Source organism: Homarus americanus, unplaced genomic scaffold, assembly GCF_018991925.1.
Source record: "Homarus americanus isolate GMGI-L3 unplaced genomic scaffold, GMGI_Hamer_2.0 scaffold30535, whole genome shotgun sequence".
Lineage (NCBI taxonomy): Eukaryota > Metazoa > Arthropoda > Malacostraca > Decapoda > Nephropidae > Homarus > Homarus americanus.
The window spans coordinates 2,959,478-2,983,189 of record NW_024732440.1 but is presented as its reverse complement, the minus strand read 5'-3'; the positions used below and the strand labels follow the sequence as shown (position 1 = coordinate 2,983,189).

The following is a 23,712-nucleotide window of genomic DNA, read 5'->3' as shown; positions in this document are numbered from 1 at the left end:
ACATCCGTTTTCTTGTTCGTGGTAGAGATTAATAAGTAGGTTCGTAACCTTTAGCAACCCAATATTAATATTTATATAAAACAACTAACAAATTTATTTATGTATATATTTGACTATTTATATGGTAATACATATATATCTATATAAACCTAAATATAGAAAATAAACCCGTGGTAAAGAGATCAACATTTAGGCACATAACCCTTTGAGTGCCAATGTTTGTAAATAAGAGATGTCTCAGCTGTCTCACCATGACGATAATAATGAGGATTATCCTCTGGTGATCAAGACTGAGAACGCCAACACTGTTTTGCAGTTATTGAGAGCTATTAACTTCAGTGAGGTAGGTGAGAGATGAGGGAGGGAAGGAAGGGAGGGGTGAGAGAGGTGAAGGGTGTTGGTTGTAGAGAGGGAGTGATGTGAGAGGGTGGGTTAGAGAGTGAATGAGGGAGAAGGGAGAGATAGGTGAGATGGAAGGGAGGTGAGATGGAGGTTATAGTTGCGTATTATAGAGAGAGAGATTGTGTGCGACAGAGAGAGATACGTGTATTTTAAGAACCTAAACATTTTAAAAACTATTTTTAATCTTAGTTTACATTATTTTAAGTTAATATTAAGATAGGTTAGGTCAGGTAAGGTTAAAGTTGAGTTAGGATTGTGTGTTAGATTGTATTATAGGTAAATGTTTACGAAACTGGGTTAATATATAGGACTAACCCGCCGGGCTGCATAGCGCCGATGCAGCCGTATTATCTCACTTCCAAAAGTGCCTCAAGTGTCATCATATCATAGTAAGTTCTTTCTGTTTAATATACCTCGGAAGTTAGGTAAGGTAAGGTAGGTTTGTTTGGTTTGGTTGTTTAGGTCTGTTCTTCATAACCACAAATGTTAAGTAGCGTTTATTTTAAAAATATCGTTTTTTAACATATTTCCACAAACTACAACAGTATCCACTATAATACAGTATAACAATGAAAATCCTGCGTTTGTACACAGTAATTGTTTTCAATCAATTTCGCCCGCTGGTTAGTTCTATATAATTACCCGAAACTGTTATCATTAGAAGTTGTTTGTTGATTTTCTTTATTTTTGCTACACTTATTGTTTTCATGATTTTAAGTTCATTAAAGGAAACGACAACTTTATATTATATTTTTTATTTATTAGGATTTTTTTTTAAATTAATCTATCCCACGATCTTAAATTCCTTGTTAGTGGGCTGGGCATGAAAGACGAGGGAAATTACGGGGTATAAACATGGCGAACACTGATGTTATGGCATTAAAATTACAACTCTAGGTGCATTTCAAACGCCACAATCATTTTCTTACCGTAAGTCATCTAATTCCCTACCGCCACCATTCCTTCCTCTCCAATTGTATAAATTGTGTTCCATTATTCCTGATCCTTTTAATAAAATAATTATGCATCTTTATTAGTTTAGAATTATGTACAAGGTATATTCCACTTTTTTGTTTATTAAATGCAATCTCTGTTCTCTCTATATCTTCTATAGTTTGTACATCACGTGATGATTACATGTTAGATCGTCTTGTTATGTTTGACCTGCGTTGTTGTGATTATTCTCATCGCGAATTATCAGGCCTAGTTCTTGATGATTTTCATTTGTTATCTCTTATTTGTGACCATGGTTTAATTAAATCAATATTAAGGTATGTTGCTTACGATTTTCTATTAGCATTATATAAAACACAGAAATGGAAACGATAATGCATAGAACTTAATAGAACTTGACCTAACAAACCCTGGGCTGTTAGGTCATGTTCTATTAGGTTCTATGCATTGTCGTTTCCATTTCTGTTTTTAATGTCATGCTAATAGTGTGTACAAAAATTTTAAACCAAATCGCATAATTACTTCGGGTAATAACAGTTTCGTAAACCTTTACCAGATTATATAAGGTTAAATTAGGGTCAAGCTAGGTTAAGGTTGGTCTTTTTATATTAATGCACCGTTCTATCTCTCGGTGTAAGAAATATGTTTTTCCGAATGTTCAGACAATTCTAAGACATTTTTCTTCTATGATATTTTTGTCGGAAATTGAGGTTAGGTTAGGTTAGATTTGGTTGGGTTTCGGTGATTTTCTATGTCTTTTACACAGAAAAGGTGTAGGTTAAGTTAGGGTATATTTCTTTCGGTATTAGAAATATCATAGAAGAAAAGTTTCTTAGAATTGTCTAAACATTCAGAAAAACATATTTCTTACACTGAGAGATAGAACGGTGCATTAATATAAACAGACCAAAAGAACGGTGCACCACTATAAATTGACCTTAAGGTTAAGTTAGGGTCATGCTAGATTAAGGTTAAATAGGATAGGTCAAATTAGGGTCAAGCTAGGTTAAGGTTAAGTTAGGTTATTTAATCCTCAGGTGAAATTAACTTGGGTTAATTTTCAGGTGACACTAAGTCAATATCCCAGAGTGTCCAGGTGTGTAGTGAGTCATGGGTTGCGATGTTTATCTGTGTTGTTGTCTTACAGATGGCCACCGTCATCGGCAGCCCTGAAGGATTGAGGGTTGTGGTGGAGGAGGGCAAGTGTATACAAGCCAGTGCCTTCCTTCAGTCGCAGATGTTCCAGGTGAGAGGAAGCTAACCTAACCTAACCTAAGCTTACCTAATTTTACTTAACCTAACCTGTCTTACCTTAGCTAACCTAACCTGTCTTACCTTACCTAACCTAACCTAACCTAATCTTACCTAACAGAACCTAATCTTATCTTACCTAACCTAACCTAACCTAACCTACGAATCTGATATACCTTACCTAACCGAACCTATATTAAACTCTAACCTATCTTACCATAACCTAACCTAACCTATATTAAACGCTAACTTATCTTAATCTGACCTAACTTAATGTATTCTAAGCTAACTTCAGTTATTAAATATACTGTACATTCAGTAAGTGTGAAAGTATTATATGTATAGTAGCTCCTGTACATAGGGGAGCAGACAGTGTAGGCTAGTGTATAGAGGTGTATGTACAGTGTACATGTACCAGTATGTGTACAGTCTCCTTCCTGGAGGGTGAGGAGAGTGACAGTTAACAACACCTGTTACAGGACAAAGGCAGGCCACCCTGTATCATCATATCATCATCTGGCCTGTCTGCATCACAAAATACAGCATGAATAGTGTATACAGTAATATATTTTGTTTATTTTCAATATACTGTACCTCTCTGACTGCAGTTAAGCCTCTGTAGCAATGGTGCTCTGTGCCATACAAGTACTTTAGACTTGGAACCATTCACCAATGCCTGGAAAGGTTCAGTAAATGTGTGATTTTTTTCCGAAATCTCTCAAACATGGAACTTTCAGTACCAATTGTTCCGACTACAGTAAACCCTCAGTTGGTCCGGTCGACGTCTGGATGTGGCAAATTCCTATCCAGTCTCTCTCAGTCCTAATGCTGTGTTTACTCCCCCACTGCAAAAATAGATCCAGTCCGCATCTCTTGCCACTAGTTACAGTGCGCGTCCCTCCTCTGTCTCGCTTGGACTCTCGGTGTGTACACACCATTTCGTTACCTTTCAATTGTTCCCTTTTGTTGTTCGTCGTGCATTTTGTGCCCTGTGACTGTTTTTGTGTCTGATTTCTTGTTTCTTGTGATTGTTGTATAGTGATGGCACCCAAAAGGATGTGCATGCAGCTTGCTGTAGCTCAAAAGCTGGAGTTGTTTCAGAAGTTAGAGATTGGTCGGTCTGTAGCGAGATGCTGTAGAGAATATGACGTTGCTTAGGAAACAGTGTCTGATATATGAAAGGCTAAGGGTTCCCTGCAGTCATTTGCAATGAAATATAGTCCTGATTCTTCGACCTTTAAGACGACTTTTGGATACCACAAGCTGTATTAAAATTGAAAGGAGGTAAGTTAAAATTATGGAGTGGGAAGTAATGGTAACATGCGCTCCTCAACAGCTGATATTTAACTCTCCACCACGTAGTCACACACATGCAAATTTGTCATACAATAAGATCATCACTCCCGATGCTTGCTGTCTTAATTCTTGTGGTGGGGGTGTGTGTGTGTGATGTTGGAGTATGTGTGTGTGATGTTGGGGTGTGTGTGTGTGTGTGATGTTGGGGTGTGTGTGTGTGATGTTGGAGTATGTGTGTGTGATGTTGGGGTGTGTGTGTGTGATGTTGGAGTATGTGTGTGTGATGTTGGGGTGTGTGTGTGTGTGTGATGTTGGGGTGTGTGTGTGTGTGTGATGTTGGGGTGTGTGTGTGTGATGTTGGGGTGTGTGTGTGTGATGTTGGGGTGTGTGTGTGTGATGTTGGGGTGTACAGGTTGGGGGGGGTGTGTGTGTGTGTGTGTGTGTGTGTGTGTGTTAATAATAATAATAATAATAATAATGAACGGTTTATTGAAAAAGTTTGCAGCCCGAAGGCTGAAAATATACATTGGACATAAATGACTTATTACATACATTGGTGGTTTAACAAAAGCCTTCATTAGAGAAAGGTGAAGGAACATATACAGTGAATATAAAGATTAATGTTTACACACATAGATCATGAGAGCTGAGGTGTTGAACAGCAGACACGTAGTGTAGTAACTCCCTCACAGATGGCGTTATGAGGGGCATCACGTGGAGTACTAGTTCCCTCACAGGTGGTGTTATGAGGGGCTTGACGTGGTGTAGTAATTCCCTCGCAGATGGTGTTACGAAGGGCCTGATGATGTAGTAGTTCCCTCATAGTTGGTGTATGACGGGCCTGATGATGTAGTAATTCCCTCACAGATGGTGTTATGAGGGACCTGATGTGGTGTAGTACTTCAATCACAGATGGTGTTATAAGGGGCCTGATGTGGTGTAGTAATTCCCTCACGGATGGTGTTATGAGGGGCCTGATGTGGTGTAGTAATTCCCTCACGGATGGTGTTATGAGGGGCCTGATGTGGTGTAGTAATTCCCTCACAGATGGTGTTATAAGGGGCATCACATGGCGTAGTAATTCCCTCACGGATGGTGTTATGAGGGGCATCACGTGGTGTAGTAATTCCCTCGCAGGTGTTATGAGGAACTTCACATGATGCTGTCGCAACTCATTCACTATGCGGTGTCGTGCATAATGGGGACACCACGTGGTCCGTTGTCACAGGAATTCACTCACTCAAATGGGTGAGGTGTGGTCCCAGGCCTCTTTATCGTGGAGTCTCAGGGAAATTATCACTGGGTACCTGGGACCTCACTGTGTGAAGGTTAGCTAGGCTCAGACTCAACTGCCGAGTTGTTTTTCACTGACTTAAGCACTGTTCACCACTGTTCACCACTATTCAACACTGGTTCCATTCCTTTCCCAAATGAAATAGTAACTTCTGGCGAGAACTTGTTGGTATTCCGGTGGGGAGGAGGGTTCAGGGGAGGGAGTTGGTATGGGCCAACATAACAGTTGACGTGGCTACTGCTGAGCAGCGCCAGGTGTGTGTGTGTGTGTGTGTGTGTGTGAGAGATGTTGGGGTGTGTGTGTGTGATGTTGGGGTGTGTGTGTGTGTGTGTGTGTGTGTGTGTGTGTGATAATAATAATAATAATAATAATAATAATAATAATAATGAACGGTTTATTGAAAAAGTTTGCAGCCCGAAGGCTGAAAATATACATTGGACATAAATGACTTATTACATGCATTGGTGGTTTAACAAAAGCCTTCATTAGAGAAAGGTGAAGGAACATATACAGTGAATATACAGATTAATGTTTACACACATAGATCATGAGAGCTGAGGTGTTGAACAGCAGACACGTAGTGTAGTAACTCCCTCACAGATGGCGTTATGAAGGCATCACATGGAGTACTAGTTCCCTCACAGGAGGTGTTATGAGGGGCTTGACGTGGTGTAGTAATTCCCTCACAGATGGTGTTACGAAGGGCCTGATGATGTAGTAGTTCCCTCACAGATGGTGTTATGAGGGGCCTGATGTGGTGTAGTAATTCCCTCACAGATGGTGTTATGAGGAGCCTGATGTGGTGTAGTAATTCCCTCACAGATGGTGTTATGAGGGGCCTGATGTGGTGTAGTAATTCCCTCACAGATGGTGTTATGAGGAGCCTGATGTGGTGTAGTAATTCCCTCACAGATGGTGTTATAAGGGGCATCACATGGCGTAGTAATTCCCTCACGGATGGTGTTATGAGGGGCATCACGTGGTGTAGTAATTCCCTCGCAGGTGTTATGAGGAACTTCACATGATGCTGTCGCAACTCATTCACTATGCAGTTTCGTGCATAATGGGGACACCACATGGCCCGTTGTCCCAGGAATTCACTCACTCAAATGGGTGAGGTGTGGTCCCAGGCCTCTCTATCGGGAAGTCTCAGGGGAATTATCACTGGGTACCTGGGACCTCACTGTGTGAAGGTTAGCTAGGCTCAGACTCAACTGCCGAGTTGTTTTTCACTGACTTAAGCACTGTTCACCACTATTCAGCACTGGTTCCATTCTTTTCCCAAATGAAATAGTAACTTCTGGCGAGAACTTGTTGGTATTCCGGTGGGGAGGAGGGTTCAGGGGAGGGAGCTGGTATGGGCCAACATAACAGTTGACGTGGCTGCTGCTGAGCAGCGCCAGGTGTGTGTGGGCGTGCGTGCGTGCGTGCGTGCGTGCGTGTATGTGTGTGTGTGTGTGTGAGAGAGATGTTGGGGTGTGTGTGTGTGTGTGTGAGATGTTGGGGTGTGATGTTGGGGTGGGTGGGTGTGTGTGTGTGTGCGTGTGTGTGTGTGTGTGTGTGTGTGTGTGTGATAATAATAATAATAATAATAATAATAAACGGTTTATTAATAGAGTTGCAGCCGGTGCCTGAAAATATACAAACTTACATGTGATTTAGACATAATAATATACATCCAATACAATTACAGGGCTGTACAGTACATAAATGAGGAGCTGTTTATTATTTTAACAATAGATGGGATGGTACTGTTTTTATATCTATCAATGCGGGCTCTTATGGGCTGAATTTTGTTGTAGTGGCGGACTGCGTGAGGTGGGCGGGGGACTGCCGTTGGCAGTAGGTGGCGATAACGAGGATGGTGCAGTAGTCCACTGCCAAACCCTGCGAGTGCGTGGTGGTGGAGGTCACTGAGGGATGGCATTTCCAGGATGGAGAGAGCGTTGTTGTAGCCCGAGTAATCTGCGCCGAGCATGATTCTGCAGGCCTTCTTCTGTACCTTCTCAAGGTGACATTGGGTAGAGTTGAGAGAAGACGACCAGGCTGGTGACGCATACATTAATTTGGGGAGAATAAATGCATTGTAGATAGTCCTCAGCTCTGACGTGGGTACCCCAAGTGACCTGAGTCGTCGTAGCATGTAGAGTCAGTACGAGGCAGCCTTAATTGTGTTGTTTACATGGGCCTTCCAGTCCAGTTTGTGGTCTATAGTTACACCCAGGAGTTTGGCAGACTGGTGAATGCTGGCAACTGGGGAGGTGAGCAGCCTTGCAACTGCTTTGTAGCCACCACAGATGCATTCACACAATATTTTTTACTATTTTTGTAAAAAAAATGATATATACGGGGTATTTTTTTTTTGAATATTTTTTTTAAATCCGTAAGGGAGCATTTTTGTTTTCCGTAACCCAAAATTTTGTTCTAAAATTTAAATTCTGTAAGAGTGAAATTCCGTGACCAGAAATTCCGTAACTTGGAGGATTCCTGTTAACTCGTATTTGTTTTATTTATATATTATTCGACCTACAGTATATCATTAGTAAAAGTATATATAGGTAATCCTATTTTATTTAATGTGATAATTATTGATATTCAATTTGACTAATAATTATGTCCATTTTCAGGAGTATCACAGTCAGGATGATGTGGTCACATTTAAGATCAACCTCAACGTGCTGGTCGAGTGTCTCAATATCTTCGGTGGGAGTTCTTTGCCCGGGGTTGCTCCATCTCTCAAGATGTGTTATGGGGGTTATGGCTCACCTCTCAGTCTGGTGTATGTGTAGTGGTGTTTTTGTATCTGTAGTGTGGGGGAACATATTATTGATGTTTTGTAACTGCGATGGATGGATAAAGAGATAGAGAGATAGATAGATATAAAGAGATAGAGATAGAGAGATAGATAGATATAAAAAGATAGAGATAGATAGATAGATAGATATAAAGAGATAGAGAGATAGATAGATATAAAGAGATAGAGATAGAGAGATAGATAGATATAAAAAGATAGAGATAGATAGATAGATAGATATAAAGAGATAGAGAGATAGATAGATAGATATAAAGAGATAGAGATAGATAGATATAAAGAGATAGAGAGATAGATAGATATAAAGAGATAGAGATAGAGAGATAGATAGATATAAAGAGATAGAGATACATAGATAGATAGATATAAAGAGATAGAGATACATAGATAGATAGATATAAAGAGATAGAGAGAGATATTTTTCAGTAAAATCATTGTACATGATCTTCATTAATGCCTATTTTTTTTCAAGATTTCTGTAAGTCTGTTGTGTTTTACCTTATCAAAAGCTTTTTAAAAATCAACAAAGCAGATATGCAAAATTCTTTGGTCCTCTTCATTTCTTTCATTCAAACTTCTCAAAGCAAATACAGTGGTCCCTCAGTTAACGAGATTTCGGTTAACGAGTTACCTTCCATAAGATTCTTAACTTTGGTTAACGAGCAATCCCTCGATTAACAAGTTTCTTACGAGCTGACCTCAACATGTTTTTGCTTGCATTTGGCGGTCCACCAGCTGTAATATTTGTCCGCCAATACAGTAATCGGTTCTAGGGCTTAAATTCCTTACCATTTTAGTAAATATCAAGAAGTTTATACTATTCAATAATTTTAAAAGTTTAATTTTAAATTTTTTAGTCATTTTAACAATTATTAAACATAATTGAAGGTAAGGATACTAGTTTTATGCGTGTCATCCAGCCTCTCAACACACCAAACAGGTGCCAGTGTCTCTGTCTTTTCAGTGGAGGTAACATCTTGCTTGAGACTCTCTTCAACTAAACGCTTTTTTTGTGTTTGCAAGCAAATTATTGGTCATTTTGAAATTTATTTTACATATTGACACTATATAATGCAGTGCAGTGTTGATTTAAAGAAAATAATCTTGAATTACACCAAGAGAACTAAAATTTTATGGATGAAATGGCGCCATGGGGTGACTTCTCTTCCACCCCAATTCCTTCTCTATTCCCTTCTCCTCCACCCCCATTGTAATTCCCATCATCATCATCATCATCATCCAGGAGCCTTCTACATACACACCTCAAAGTAAGTGTACTCTTCTATCTTTTTTGTTGAATTTAGGCAATTTTCGGTGAGCTAGAACCAATTACCCAAAACCCATTGAAACAATGGTTTCGTTTAACGAGTTTTTCTGTTAACGAGCAACCTTCTAGAACGGATTGTGCTCGTTAACCGAGGGACCACTGTATAACTTCTCTAGTTCCCTTTCTCTTTCTAAATCCATTTTGCTCTTCAGATAACTCACTGAACTCACTGTCTATTATAAATATTCTTAGCATTTCAAAAGCCTCCAACCTTTTTCTGGTGTCTACTGAAAGTGTCCATGTTTCTCACCCATTCATCAGTCTTTGCCATATATAGCCTTTCAACGGCCTTTTTCTCAAATTGAAGTTGTCCCTTTTCATTAGGTCTTTTAGGTTATTAAATATTGTTTTTGCTTGACCTGTTTTAATTTTGATTTCTTTCACACATCTAACATCACAGTCAATGCTAACTTCCCAAACACATAAAATTAGTTTAATAAAACTTTGCAAGTATGACTTATTAAGCTAATTGTTCTATACTAGGTGCACTCTAAGGCTCCGGGCTATTTAGTACCTGTGGATAAAAGTAAAGTAAAAATGTAGTTACATTATGTTAGGTAAAGATGTTAATGTTTGGTTAAGATGTTAAAGTTAGTTTAAGTTGGTAATGTTAGGTTAAGTAGGAAATGTTAGGTTAAGTTGTTAATATTAGGTTAAGTTATTAATATTAGGTTAAGTTATTAATGTTAGGTTAAGTTGTTAATGCTAGGTTAAGCTGGCAAGGTAAGGAATAGTTGTTAATGTTAGGTTAACATTAAGTTGGTTAATCTTCAATGTGATTCATAAAATCTACCAACTACAGTAAAACCTCCATATAATGGACTTCTCTCTCCGTATAGTTCGTTAGATGGAGGTTTCACACCTAACAGACCCTCGATGTAATGAACTTTCATGCCGATATAGTTCGTTAGATGGAGGTTTCACACCTAACAGACCCTCGATGTAATGAACTTTCATGCCGATATAGTTTGTTAGATGGAGGTTTCACACCTAACAGACCCTCGATGTAATGGACTTTCATGCCGATATAGTTTGTTAGATGGAGGTTTCACATACAATGGACCCTCTATAAAACGGACTTTCCTCTATATAGTTCATTAGATGGAGGTTTCATTCTCCATAATTCAATCATGTATCAAACACCATAATGATGTACAGTAGTTTTAAGTGAAGATATCTGATAATGAGTGTTTTTACAGGCTGGAGGAAGCGAGTGTGTTGACGGACTGCAACATCCGCACGCAGGAAGCCGACGATACTCTCGAGTTCAACTTTTGCAATACAAGTAAAGGCTTTATTTTGTCTTAGTCTGTGTTGTGTCTCTGTGTTTTGTCTGTACGTGTGTGTGTGTCTGTATTAGGTGTGTTTTGTCTGTACTTGTGTCTATGTGTTTGGGTCTACTTGTGTGTATGTGTGTGTGTGTCTACTTGTGTGTATGTGTGTGTCTCTATTTGTGTGTATATATATATGTGTGTCTGTACTTGTGTGTACAGGTAATCGTTGATAAACAAGAGGGGATAGTTTCCTGAAACACCCATCGCTAAGTGAAATAACATAGATAAGGAGCATTATAACATGGAGTACGATGGGAAATGTTCCCAGCCAGTCTCCAAACACACATGTATTATCGACAAAAAAAATTCCTACACTGATGGTCCAGCTGTGCCGCTGATGGTCCAGGTGTGCCGCTGATGGTCCAACTGTGCTGCTGGTGGTCCAGCTGTGCTGCTGATGGTCCAGCTGTGCCTCTGATGGTCCAGCTGTGCTGCTGATGGTTCAGCTGTGCCCCCTAGACCTGTGGTGAGATAGTTAGGTTAGATTAGATTAGGTTAAGTTAGTATATACTGTATTGGTAGTAAAAGACAGGATAAATTTATTATATTTTCATTATAACTCCAGGAAAAACATTACTTTAGTCTTTACACCGTTAATTCTTGAATAATATTTGTCACCTTTTTCACTAATCTGTTTATGAGTTTTTATAATGTCTCTTTACTATCTTTGATAAATACAGTATCATGTGCATTAGGTTAGGTTAGTGTTAAGTCAGGTTAAATCAAATTAGGTTAAGTTAAATTAAGTTACATTACATAATACTGTACACCGGAATATTTACTTGCAGTGTGTTGAACAGAGTAGTGATGTGGTCGAGTTAGCTTAGGTTAGGTTAGTGTTAAGTCAGGTTAGGTTATGTTAGGTTATTGTTAAGTAACGTTAGCTTAGTGTCAAGTAAGTATAAATCAGATTAGGCTAAGTTAAGTTTAGCTACATTACATAATACAGTACACTTAAATCTTGACTTGCAGGTGTTGTGAACAAAATAGTAATGCGGTCGGAGTGTTTGAGGGACATCTTTTCCGAGTTTGATTACAACTGTTGTGGAGTACCTGTATTAGAGATTCTCACATCACCGGACCCTCCCTATTTCCGCCTCTCTACCATCAGTAACATGAGCACGAGTGATGTAAGTGTGTTTTTTGTGTTTTTTTGCAGTTCCTGGAGAGAAAAGTTGTTTCGGGGTTAATTAGATGTAGTTGAAACCATGAATGATGTTATTTGTTTTTAGCATTTATGGATCCCCTGAAGTGGTAACCTACCCTACCCTAATCATATCTATCCTAACTTATCCTATCCTAACTTTACCTACTTATACAAACTTAACCTTTCCTTACCTGACCTGACCTTAACTTTACCTATCCTAACCTTAATTAAACCTTTTCCAACTTTACCATAATCTAATCTAACCTAACCTATCCTAACTTTAACTAAATCTTTTCTAACCTTACCAAACCAAACTTTACCATAACCAAACATAATTTAAACACTGTAGAGCAAGGGTTGGGGAACGTTTTTGGGTATTACCCAAAAATTTTTTGAGTAAAATGAAATTACCCCCAGACTTCAAAGTACACCAGTACAGTAAACAAAAACAAGACAATTTGCTTCTAAAATTGTTGGATATGGTATATACAGTATATATATATATATATATATATATATATATATATATATATATATATATATATATATATATATATATATATATATATATATATATATATATATATATATATATATATATATATATATACAGTTGTACAACAGAACATATGGGATTAATTCCAATAGAAACCGGCCCGACCCCCAAACTCCACTTTTTGAAGGCACATACCTGTTCTAGTAAAAATAACATCTTAATTTTATGATGGCACATGCACACAATTAATACTTAAGAGAAATAGAGAAATACAGTCGCCAAGTTAATGTCCATTCAAATAATGGACTCAACTCCCTCCCCCACTTCTCACACTACACTCGCTGGCTCTTCCCTCTCTGAGAAATTTTGGGGGGAAAACCAGGTATAGTAATAAATAATACCTCAAACTAAGGTTAGGATAATATAATTGACATTGCTGGATTCCTTGTAAGACCAGGAATATTTTGAATACAAATGTCATATATTTTGCACAAAAGAGTAAATATTAGGCCACTAGAGAAAAATTTTTATTCAAAATTTTATGTTTAATGCAAAATATAGATGTTTATATTCAAATGATCACCAAATTATAAGAATTCCAGCAATGTAAATTATATATTCTGACCGGGGTAATTTGTATGAATTTTATGAGCTAAAACAAATATCTTCAGTTAATAAAAAAAAAAAAATATTCTTCACGACACTATCTGTCAATCAAAGTACCCCACCTTGCCTCCCCCCCTCTTCCAACCACGCGGTCAGTCCCAACCCTCCCCCCCACCCCCCACCAATCATCCCTTCAAGAGATGTTGGGTGAAACATTTAGATTTTAACATTTTGTATTAAATAATACCTCAGATTAAAGTTAGGATAATATAATTGACATTGCTGGATTCCTTGTAAGACCAGGAATATTTTGAATATAAACGTCATATATTTTGCAAAAAAGATAATATACTTACTCAGATTAAACATTTTATCTAAAAATTTTATGTCTAATGCAAAATATATGATGTTTATATTCAAAATGATCACCAAATTGTAAGAATTCCAGCAATGCAAATTATATTCTAGCTGGGTAATTTGTATGAATTTTATGAGCTAAAATAAAAATCTACAGTTAATAAAAAAATAAAAATATTCTTCACAGGGTAACAGATGGTCGGTCCCTCCCTCCCCCCCCCACCCCACCAACCCTCCCTACCAGAGAAATGTGTGGGAGAAACCAGAATATTTACCTTTTTAGTAATAAATAATACCTCAGACTAAAGTTAGGATAATATAATTGACATTGTTGGATTCCTTGCAAGACCTGGAATGTTTTGAATATACGCTTCATATATTTTACACAAAAGATAACATATTTGCTCTGAGTAAACAAAATACTTGCATTAGATCTAAAATTTGTATGTCTAATGCAAAATCTATGATGCTTATATTCAAAATGATCATCAAATTATAAGAATTCCAGCAATGTAAATTATATTCTGGCCGGGTACTTGTATGAATTTTATGAGCTAAAACAGGCAGTCAGGCAGGGTGGCGGTGGGGCAATTTAAAATAGTGCTCGAAAGCCGACACGGGACACTCACTGCAGTAAGTGTGGGAAAATCTGCAAGGTGAAAGTTCAAGCTTGGCGCAGGCACTGTATAAGATAAAACACGCAGGATATATATATATATATATATATATATATATTTTACCCCGCCTAACGCGGTTTCACTTAACGTGTTTTATCATATACGCGGTGCCTCGCCAGAGCTGAACTTTCACTTAACACACAGTGGTCCCTCGGTTAACGAGCACAATCTGTTCCAGCATGTTGCTCGTTAACCGAAACCATTGTTTCAATGGGTTTTTGGGTAATTGGTTCCAGCTCACCGAAAATTGCCTAAATTCAATGAAAAAGGTAGAAAAGTTCACTTACTTTGAGGTGTGTATGTAGAAGGCTCCTGGATGATGATGATGATGTGAATTTGAAGTGGGAGGTGGAGGAGGAGAAGGGAGAAGAGAAGGAAGTGGAGGTGGAGGAGAAGCATTTTACTGCTTCTTGGAAGTTGAGTCACCTTCCATGAAAATGTCAGGAACCTCTGGACTGTCAGATTCTCCACCATGAACATCCTCTCTCCTTCTTGAAGTGGAAGGCTGAGGGATAGCATCTTGTTCCCTCTGCCTTTTACTGAAGAAAGTGTCAATTGTGGTCTGTGGGGCATCTGTCCTCCTCACCATTAACTTATGTTTAAAGAAGGAGACCACTGAGTCCTCAACATGACACAAAGCTAGTTCAGTTTTTTCCACTTCTGGGTGCTTTGAAGCCAGTTCCCTGAACTTCTCCCAGTAGTAAATCACATCTTTCAACTGTTTAGCTGACATATGGTCATCACTTTCAATTTCCTCCTCACCACTGTCAGCCTCTACCTGTAACATCTCATCCAGTTGCTTCAAGTCATCAGGGGTAAGTTCCTCCTCATGAGACATCACAAGCTCTTCCACATCCTCCTCCTCCACTTCAAGGCCCAATGACTGACCAATGGACACAATCTCCTGGTCCAACTCTATTTCTTCCTCAAATCCCTCAAAATCATGGACTACTGATGGCCACAGTGCTTTCCATGAAGAATTGAGGGATCTAGCGGAGACTTCTTGCTATGATGACACAATCAATTTTAAAGCCTCCAGGATGTTGAATTGTGTCTTCCAGAAATGTTTCAGTGTTAGTTCAGGATCATTGGAAGTTGCCTGATGACACCTAAACATTTTCTTCATGTACAACTTCTTGAAGTTGCTGATCACATTCTGGTCCATTGGCTGTATGATTGATCACTTTCACAGTCAAATTGATACTCCAAATTTCTGGCAAGGCCAGGGTCATGACCAGGAGCATTATCCATGAAAGGAAGAACCTTTAAAGGGAGTTTATTGGTGGTTAGGTAGCTCTTGACATAAGGGCAAAACACATCAACAGCCCATACATTAAAGAGCTGTCTTGTCACCCATGCCTTACGGTTGGATATTCAATAAACTCCAAGCTTTGTTCTTACCACTTTTTGTTGCTTGAATACCCTGGGGTTTTCAGAGTGGTAGACAAGCATAGGCTTCAGTCGGAAATCCCCCGAAGCATTGGCACCAAGCAAAAGAGTGAGACAGTCTTTCATGGGTTTATGCCCAGGTAAAGAGGCTTCTTCTTTGGTGATGAATGTTCTTTTGGGCATCTTTTTCCAGAACATCCCAGTTTCGTCCACATTGAACACTTGCTGTGGAAGATAATTTTCTTCTTCCACCAGTTCTTTAAATTCAACTAGAAACTTTGCTGCCCCTTCCTTATCAGCACTAGAAGCTTCACCATGCCTAACAACACTGAAAATGTCACTTCTTTTTTAAATTTTTGAACGAGCCTTTGCCGGCCCGAAAATCTTCAAATTCTGTGCCTGAAGAACCAGGTTGATCTGTCTTTAAATGTTCGTAAATCTCCCTGGCTCTTTCACAAATGAATTCAGTAGAAACTGAATCACCTTTCATCTGTTTTTCCCTAATCCAGATGAGAAGTAACCTCTCAGTTTCTGCAATTAGGGATCTACTTTTAAACACTCTTGTAGATTTGTCTCTCACTTTCACTTTTTTAAATTTCTTTCTGTGCAAGAATTGTCGACACATTTGATGTTGACATGCCATATTCTTTTGCATAGCGCATTTGTTCTAATGCCTTGTTCATGTTTTTTTTATGATTTCCTGCTTGGTTTGGATTGAAATTGCTTTTCTTGATCTCTTAGGCCCCATGCTGGATTCAAACAATGTCAACACGTGCTTTTCAAAGTTAAACTTGTTGTAAATAAAGAATATTTTCTTTAAAATAACACTGCACTGCGCTATATATCGTCAATATGTAAAATATATTTCAAAATGACCAATAATTTGCTTGGAAACACCGCCCGCTCCCGCTACCTCACACACACACACACGCATAGCTCACTCAGTCAGACTCGCTGTAACCACGCTTGTGTTGACATCAGCATTGTAGTTGCAAAAATATTACATTTCCGTGAATGTATTATATCAAGCACAGTATGAATAGAATATCACTAATATAACAGTATTTTAACTGAAAACTATTAAAAAAACGAGTAACATATCTTGAACATCGGAAGGTTAGGTAAAGTCTTTTGTTTTTATGTAGTTTATCCTAATTTACATTGAAATACATTACGTTTCAGCAAAACTAGTATTTATTTACGAGAATATGGAAATGAAATATTTTTGCTGAAATGACATACATATTACAGCGGAAAGTGACGAAAGATATGACTTTCGCTTTCTTTCGTTCAAAAGATGTTACCGTAATCGCTTTTCGAATGGTTTTCAGGTAAAAAACTGTTGTATTACAATAATATTCTATCCTAATTCACTTGTGATGCAACAGTTTTTTTTAACTGAAAACCATTCGAAAAGCGATTACGGTAGCATCTTTTGAACGAAAGAGAGCGAAAGTCATTGTTTTCGTACCGATTTTATCTCACTTTCCACTGTAATACGTACGTCATTTCAGCAAAAATATTACATTTCCGTGAATGTAGTATATCAAGCACAGTATGAATAGAATATCATTGTAATATAACATTTTTTTAACCGAAAACTGTTAAAAAAACGAGTAACATCTCTTGAACATCGGAAAGTTAGGTAAAGTCTTTTGTTTTCGTCATGAATTTTATCCTATTTTACATTGAAATGCACCGCGTTTCAGCAAAACTACTATTTATTTCTGAGAATATATTCATTCAGGTGCAGTTTAGGTAAAATATACATGTGATGAAACATTTTTTTAACTGAAAACGATTAAAAAAACACGTACCCTCTAGCCCTGTTCAAGGAGAAGACTGGGAGGAGCTGTTTGGTGCTGAAGACGATAACAAGGAAAATGATTTTGATGGATTTTAATGAAAATATTCAGAAATATGGTATCGTAGTATTTATTCAAGTGAATTAGGATAGAATATTATTGTAATACAACAGTAGTGACGATGTGGAGGAGGCGGAGGGATAGAGTGGGAAGGAGTGGTGACTGGCGAGAGAAGGGACGAGTGGAGATGCCAGCCAGTACATTACGGGTGTACAGTATTAATTGTTTTTATAGCTCTTTTTGCATTTTAATATTAAATACTGTACATTACGTTTCAACAAAACTACTATTTATTTCTGAGAATATGGAAATGTAATATTTTTGCTGAAATGACGTGCGTATTACAGTGGAAAGTGGGATAAAATTGTGACGAAAGCAATGACTTTTGCTTTATTTCGTTCAAAAGATGTTACCGTAATCGCTTTTCGAATGGTTTTCAGTTGTGGGATTATGAGTCTAATGATAGGATAGAATATTATTGTAATACAGTACGGTACAGCAGTTTTTTAACTGAAAACCATTCGAAAAGCGATTACGGTAAAATCCTTTGAACAACGAAAGAAAGCGAAAGTCATTGTTTTCGTCATGATTTTATCCCACTTTCCACTGAAATGTGTACGTCAATTCAGCCAAAATATTACATTTCCATATTTATTTCTGAGAATATATTCATTCAGTCACAGTTAAGGTAAAATATACTTGTGATGAAATATTTTAATGAAAATACGGTATCGTAGTTTTCTTTTGTTTCAAATTTAATTAACAAAGATTGATGTTTCAAATGTAATGAACAAAAATTTATGTACAGTATCTATAACTATACTTTAAAAAATGAATACTTTGTTTTACATCGTCCTGTGCATACCATACCATGCATTTGGCTACTTTGGGCTTGCTATGATGACGCAAGAGATCTGCCCTGGCAACTGTACCGACACTCACAGCTGGTGGTGTGTTGGTGCGTCGTTTCCATTGTTTACTGGTAGTTACTGGTAAATATTTTTCAACCTAACGAAACTATTACCCGTTTAGTTGTTGACCCCCAATTTTTTGCCAAATAATTTGGTCTTAAAAACTCGAACTACACACAGGTATATACAGTAAATAAGGACATGGGGGGGCCAGGGGTTTTTTAGGGGGGGGGCAGCAAAAATACACGGATTTTTAACATTCACGGGTATCTCTGTTACCTAACCCCCGCGTATGTTAAGGGCCGACTGTACACATAAATTACAGTGGAATTGAAAAACTTAAGTATAATGGGGGAGCAGTACAACCTGGGTTGCACAGTAATAAGGTTGAACAAGAGGACAGAGCTGTCAGGATTATGTCTAGTTGGCAATTATGTTTATTGCAATGGTAATTTCTCATTTATTTACATGATAATTTCCGATAAAACGGTTTTGATGGTACAATAAAAACAGGTACTGTAAATATAGTAAGTGTTACAAGAAATATTAATACTTCGACAATAGATATTTTTTAAGAGATGATTTAAAGGAAGGGAGTGTAGTCTTTGCTCGGATGTGTGGGGGTAAGTTGTTCCACACCTTCGCACCATGATATTTTATGGAGATCTGGGACTGAGAGGAGCTCATGGGGGGTGGTCTTAGTAGCTCTGGGTGCCTTAAGTTGTATCTCTGATTATTCCGGAACTGGAAATAATTATTGTCAAGCAAGTTATTGATAGATTTGTAAACAAAGAGGGGACAGCAGTAAGTGTTAATATCCTCGAATTTTAAAAATTTCAATATAGCAAATTTTTCGATTGTGTGATCTGTTTTTTTTTCAAGTAGGTCATTTTCCGTACAACTCTCTTTTGTGCAGTAACCAGAGATTGTGTTTTTGAAGAGCCAGAGGTCCCCCATAGTGTGTGACAGTGTATCAGGTGTTGATAAACAAGATCATGATAGATTTCTTTCATTGCTGTGAGAGTGAGTGACTGTCGAGTGTGATACATGATACTGCACTGTTTATTGATTTTACTGTGAATGGCTTGGATGTGATCCTCCAGTTAAGTTTCTCATCTACAATAAAGTCGAGGAATTTAGTAATTTGTTCGCGTTTGAGGACTGTATTACCAAGGTACAGGGGGTCCAAGTTTGGGGGTAAGTTTTTCCTTCTGTGAAAGATCGTGTAGTGGGTTTTCTCAAGGTTTAAGGTCAGTTTATTACGTATTACCCAGGGCCCGACTTTAGTTAATTCGGTGTTCATAGTTCTCATCAAGGAATGGAGGTCTGAGTTGCTGGCATAGAGATTACTATCATCTGCAAATAAGTTGTATTTTATGAGTGAGCTGGCGTGGACTAAGTCGTTCATGTACAACAAAAACAGTACTGGACCGAGAATGGAACCTTGGGGGACTCCATACTAGATTGGCGAGGAGTCAGTTTGGTGGTTATTATAGCAGACATACTGCATCCTGTTGGACAGATATGAGGTAAACCAATTGTGGGACAGGCCCTAATGCTGTAATGTTCAAGCTTTGAAAGGAGGATGGTATGGTCGACAGTATCGAAGGCTTTAGAGAGGTCCAAGAATATACCGACTGTGAACTGACTGTCATCAAAGGAATTTAAGATGTCATTAGTAAAGGATAGCAGACCACTCTCGGTCGACCTTCTAGCTCTAAAACCAAACTAGGAGTCTGTAAAGATGTTATTGGCATTGCAGAAGGAATTTAGTCTATTACATGCTAGCTTTTCCAGTATCTTACTCAAGGCTGGGAGGACTGATATGGGACGGTAATTCTTGAAGAGACCTTTGTCCCCAGATTTTTTATATGCCGGGTGGACTTTATCCTTTTCACCACTGATCGTCTCTTTAGCCGCTTGGGTGATCGGTTACATCTCTGTTATGCACTGTTGGCAAATACTGGGCATACACTGGGGACAAAGGTTCCCAGCGTTATGAAAGATTGCACATGGTTGGTGTGTGGGTGGGAGACTGAGGTGACATGGCAAGACACTTACACAGCACACACATTAACAGCACTACTAAACGATTGTCTTATAACATTTGATTTTATAATTTCTATTTTAAAATTAATTTAAACATGATGGCTTGATTTGGTTACTTTTGTACTTAATACAACTGATAAGTGAATAAACCAGAGCATATGGAGACTCATTATTAGTGATGTCACGAAGCTTCTCACCTGCAACCACAACCTGTACTCAAATGTACTAAGTTAATTACTAGAAATATTTATGCCTAGTGCAAACTATGGGATGTTTATACTCAAATTAATTGCCATCTTAAAAAATTCCAGCAATACAAGTTATATTCTGCTAAGTCACGTCGGTGACATTTTATAAGGGAAAAACTTAAACTCCTTTTCTTTTATAATCCCGAGTCCTTCCTGACCCCTCCACTGATAACTACACTCGGTTCCTGGCTGTCAACACCCCACCTCCCACTTCCCCCTCCCCCCAGCCAGCAGGGGAGGCAGATGGTGGTGGGTGATAATGATTAATAGGATGAAGGTGATTTTAGGCTTAAAGTTTTTCTCTTATAAAATGTCACAGACTTGACTTAGCAGAATATAACTTGCATTGCTGGAATCCTTGCAAGATAGCGATTACTTTGAGTATAAATATCTCATAGTTTGCACAAGAAATGAAAAGTTTAGTCCTTTAGCTTCGTACATTTGAGTACAAAGTGAGTACATACAGTAATATGTTGCTTAAAATTATGGTTTTTTCACAGGGAAAAGTCTGCATAACTAGTTCCAGCGGTCAGGATATGATGGCATTGAATGTTACAGTGTATTTAAAATAAATTCTTTGTTTAGTTCTGTACATAGACTGGTGGTGGAGGAGGGATGGAGACCTTTAGTGCTAGAAACTGACCATTCACCCCCTCCTGCCTCTCATTCTTATTGTAACTTGACAAAATATTGTTTATTCTTTATTTATTAATTAGTAAGAAAATGCACCTGATTTTCAACTTCAGAATTTGTTCCCAAACCCAGAATTGAGATTTTTTTCTGAAAAATTCCGAGCTAACGGAGATATTACTTATGTGTTTTACAACTTTTTAAAAATAATTTACAGCAGATATCAAGTTCCATTTTGTCTTACCCAGACAGACATACCCAAAGACAGCGACATGATCGAGACGTTTTCCTGCACAAAAACCATGAGACAACGATATAAGCTGGCACTATTACGGCCATCAATTAAGCCTCTGACTATAGCCCAGAAGGTCTTGCTACGTACAGACGAACGGGGTATTCTCTGTCTTCAGTTTATGGTTAAGATGGAGGATAATCACATCTGCTTTGTGGAGTTTTTTGTAAGTTTTTGGGTTTCAGCATTTTTTGTTAAGCTTAGAGAAATAGTGTTGGTTCCTGAGTAGTGAGTGTTTATTGTTTAGCGCTCACCATAGATAAATTTTCTTAAATGTTAAGTATGTATGTCGTTCTTTTGTTTACATAATGCGCTAAAACTGTTGAAATATTGGTGCTAAACCAAGATTAATACCATAGTCGAACACATTTGTTGCAGCAGTGAGCCTGATTGATTTAATAATGATAAATGAGTAGATAGATAGATAGATAGATAAAGAGAGAGAGGTAGATATATAGAGAGAGAGATAGATAGATAGATACTGTATAATAACAGTTCGTATCTCTGTCATTCACAGTGTTGCCCGGAAGAGGAGGAGGAAATCGAGTAACATGTGATACTGTTTTGGAGTATTTACCAACATCTTATTATTTTACTGTAATAGTAATGCAAATAATGATAATGAAAATGAAGATGAACAAATACAACATCAAGTAAGTTATTAAAAAAAATAATGAAACAATAAATGAGTTTTATTATACAATTAGATGACATAAAATAAGCATCTCTTCATCTCCTTTATCGTCAAAACATTCACTTATGACAGAATGCTGCTCTTACAATCTGTCTCACTTTAAAAAGCTGGTTTTCCGGCATCTTCGTGTTGCAGATTAATACAGTATAACCTTTTTTTCTGTATTTACAATTTCTTTCCGTTTTTTTTTTCGGCCCCCCGGTTCCGTTGTGGGTCGTTTGACCTGTGCCCGGGTGGGCTAATTCCCGTAAAAAAAAAAAAAAATTGTAACCCATTTTAAATTCATTATTGTTGACAAATAAGATGAAATCAACAAGTAATAACGCTAAATAAGGTTTATTAAAATGAAAGAAGGCATCATATTTTCTTAGGTCGATTAGTCACCAACACCCAAATATAGTTTTCACTCTACCTACTTCACTGATACACCGAACCATGATGGGAAATTTAAATTATTTTTTATTATAAATTTTTGACTCGCAATAATAATAACGGGAAGGTTGGTGATGTTCATGGTATTACTTGTAACATTAGATAGGTTTTGTTTGGTTCACTTTTACTTTCTCTGGCGATAAATTTACTGGTCCAGAGCCGTAGATAGAGAGAGTTTGGTCAATTCTGTGACATGCTGGTACCATGCTAATGGTAATCTAATCTAACCTAATCTGTAGCCAAATCTCCTCATGATAAAGCCAATCTCTTTAGCACCTTAGTCTCCTCTAACTCCACCTTAGATGATTCCAACTCTATCCCTCCTACTCCTGCTCCTCCGACTGAACCTATGCACTTTCCTATAAACTCCACTCGCAGGGTTGCTGGTGTGTTGTCCAGGTTAGATGTGAGTAAGGCGCATGGACCGGACGGAATACCCCCTCGTGTTTTGAGGGAGTTTGCTGAAATTCTAGCCCCTGTGCTTGCTTGCCTCTTTTGCCTTTGCCTCAAAACCCAAACTTTTCCTTTTTCTTGGAAGCGTGCCTCGGTTCTGCCCATCCCGGAGAAGAGTGACCATTCCAATCTCTCTAACTATCGCCCCATTGCCCTAACTTCATCCCTCTAAGATTTTGGAAACTATCTATCTAAAACTCCAATTTTCTCCGTCACCTTGAAAGCTTTTCTCTTTTGTCAGATCACCAGTATGGCTTTCGCCAGGCGAGATCTACTGGTGATCTGCTCTCCTACTACACCCATCTTTGTTCATCCTCTCTTGGGTATTTTGGGGAAACTTTCACCGTGGCCCTCGACATCTCCAAAGCATTTGACAGGGTATGGCACAAGTTTTTGCTTTCTAAACTACCCTCTTATGGTTTCTCTCCCCCACTTTGTTCTCTAATTTCTAGCTTCCTTGAAAACCAATCCATGGCATTTGTTGTCGAGGGATTGACCTCTTGCTCTTTCTCTACCAATAGTGGTTTCCCACAGAGTTCTGTTCTTTCACCTACTCTCTTCCTTCTGTTTATCAATGATTTACTTCACACTACGACAAATTCTATCCATTCTTATGCTGATGATTCTACTCTTCTCTCTTCTTCACATTTTTCCTTTCTCCTTAATTCTCAAACTAGATCTGTTTCTAGAGCTGATATCATTTCATCTATCAATGTGGATCTGTGCAGCATTTCGGAATGGGGAGGTAGAAAACTTATTAAATTCAATAGTCATAAAACTTAGTATTTACCAATTA

At 38.0% G+C, this 23,712-nt stretch overlaps 1 protein-coding gene across 2 annotated transcripts; it reads left to right on the top strand.

The window, feature by feature from the left end:
- Nucleotides 1–212: 212 nt before the first annotated feature.
- On the top strand, nucleotides 213–22,011 carry LOC121868766 (cell cycle checkpoint protein RAD1-like). 2 transcript variants are annotated; one of them, XM_042369652.1, is made up of 7 exons: nucleotides 213–343; nucleotides 2,504–2,602; nucleotides 7,825–7,976; nucleotides 10,536–10,621; nucleotides 11,643–11,800; nucleotides 21,294–21,503; nucleotides 21,855–22,011. In XM_042369652.1, the coding sequence occupies exons 1-7, from the start codon at nucleotides 233–235 to the stop codon at nucleotides 21,885–21,887; spliced, it is 849 nt and encodes a 282-aa protein (XP_042225586.1). In that variant the 5' UTR covers nucleotides 213–232; the 3' UTR covers nucleotides 21,888–22,011. The 2 variants fall into 2 exon arrangements, with proteins under 2 accessions (XP_042225586.1, XP_042225587.1); XM_042369653.1 differs by having other exon boundaries at nucleotides 224–347.
- Nucleotides 22,012–23,712: the final 1,701 nt, after the last annotated feature.

Coding starts and splice junctions, on each gene's coding strand:
- LOC121868766 (XM_042369652.1), top strand. CDS start 233: ATGTCTCAGCTGTCTCACCATGACGATAATAATGAGGATTATCCTCTG. Junction 7,977..10,535: donor GGCTCACCTCTCAGTCTGGT/GTATGTGTAGTG, acceptor GTGTTTTTACAG/GCTGGAGGAAGCGAGTGTGT. Junction 10,622..11,642: donor GTTCAACTTTTGCAATACAA/GTAAAGGCTTTA, acceptor CTTGACTTGCAG/GTGTTGTGAACAAAATAGTA.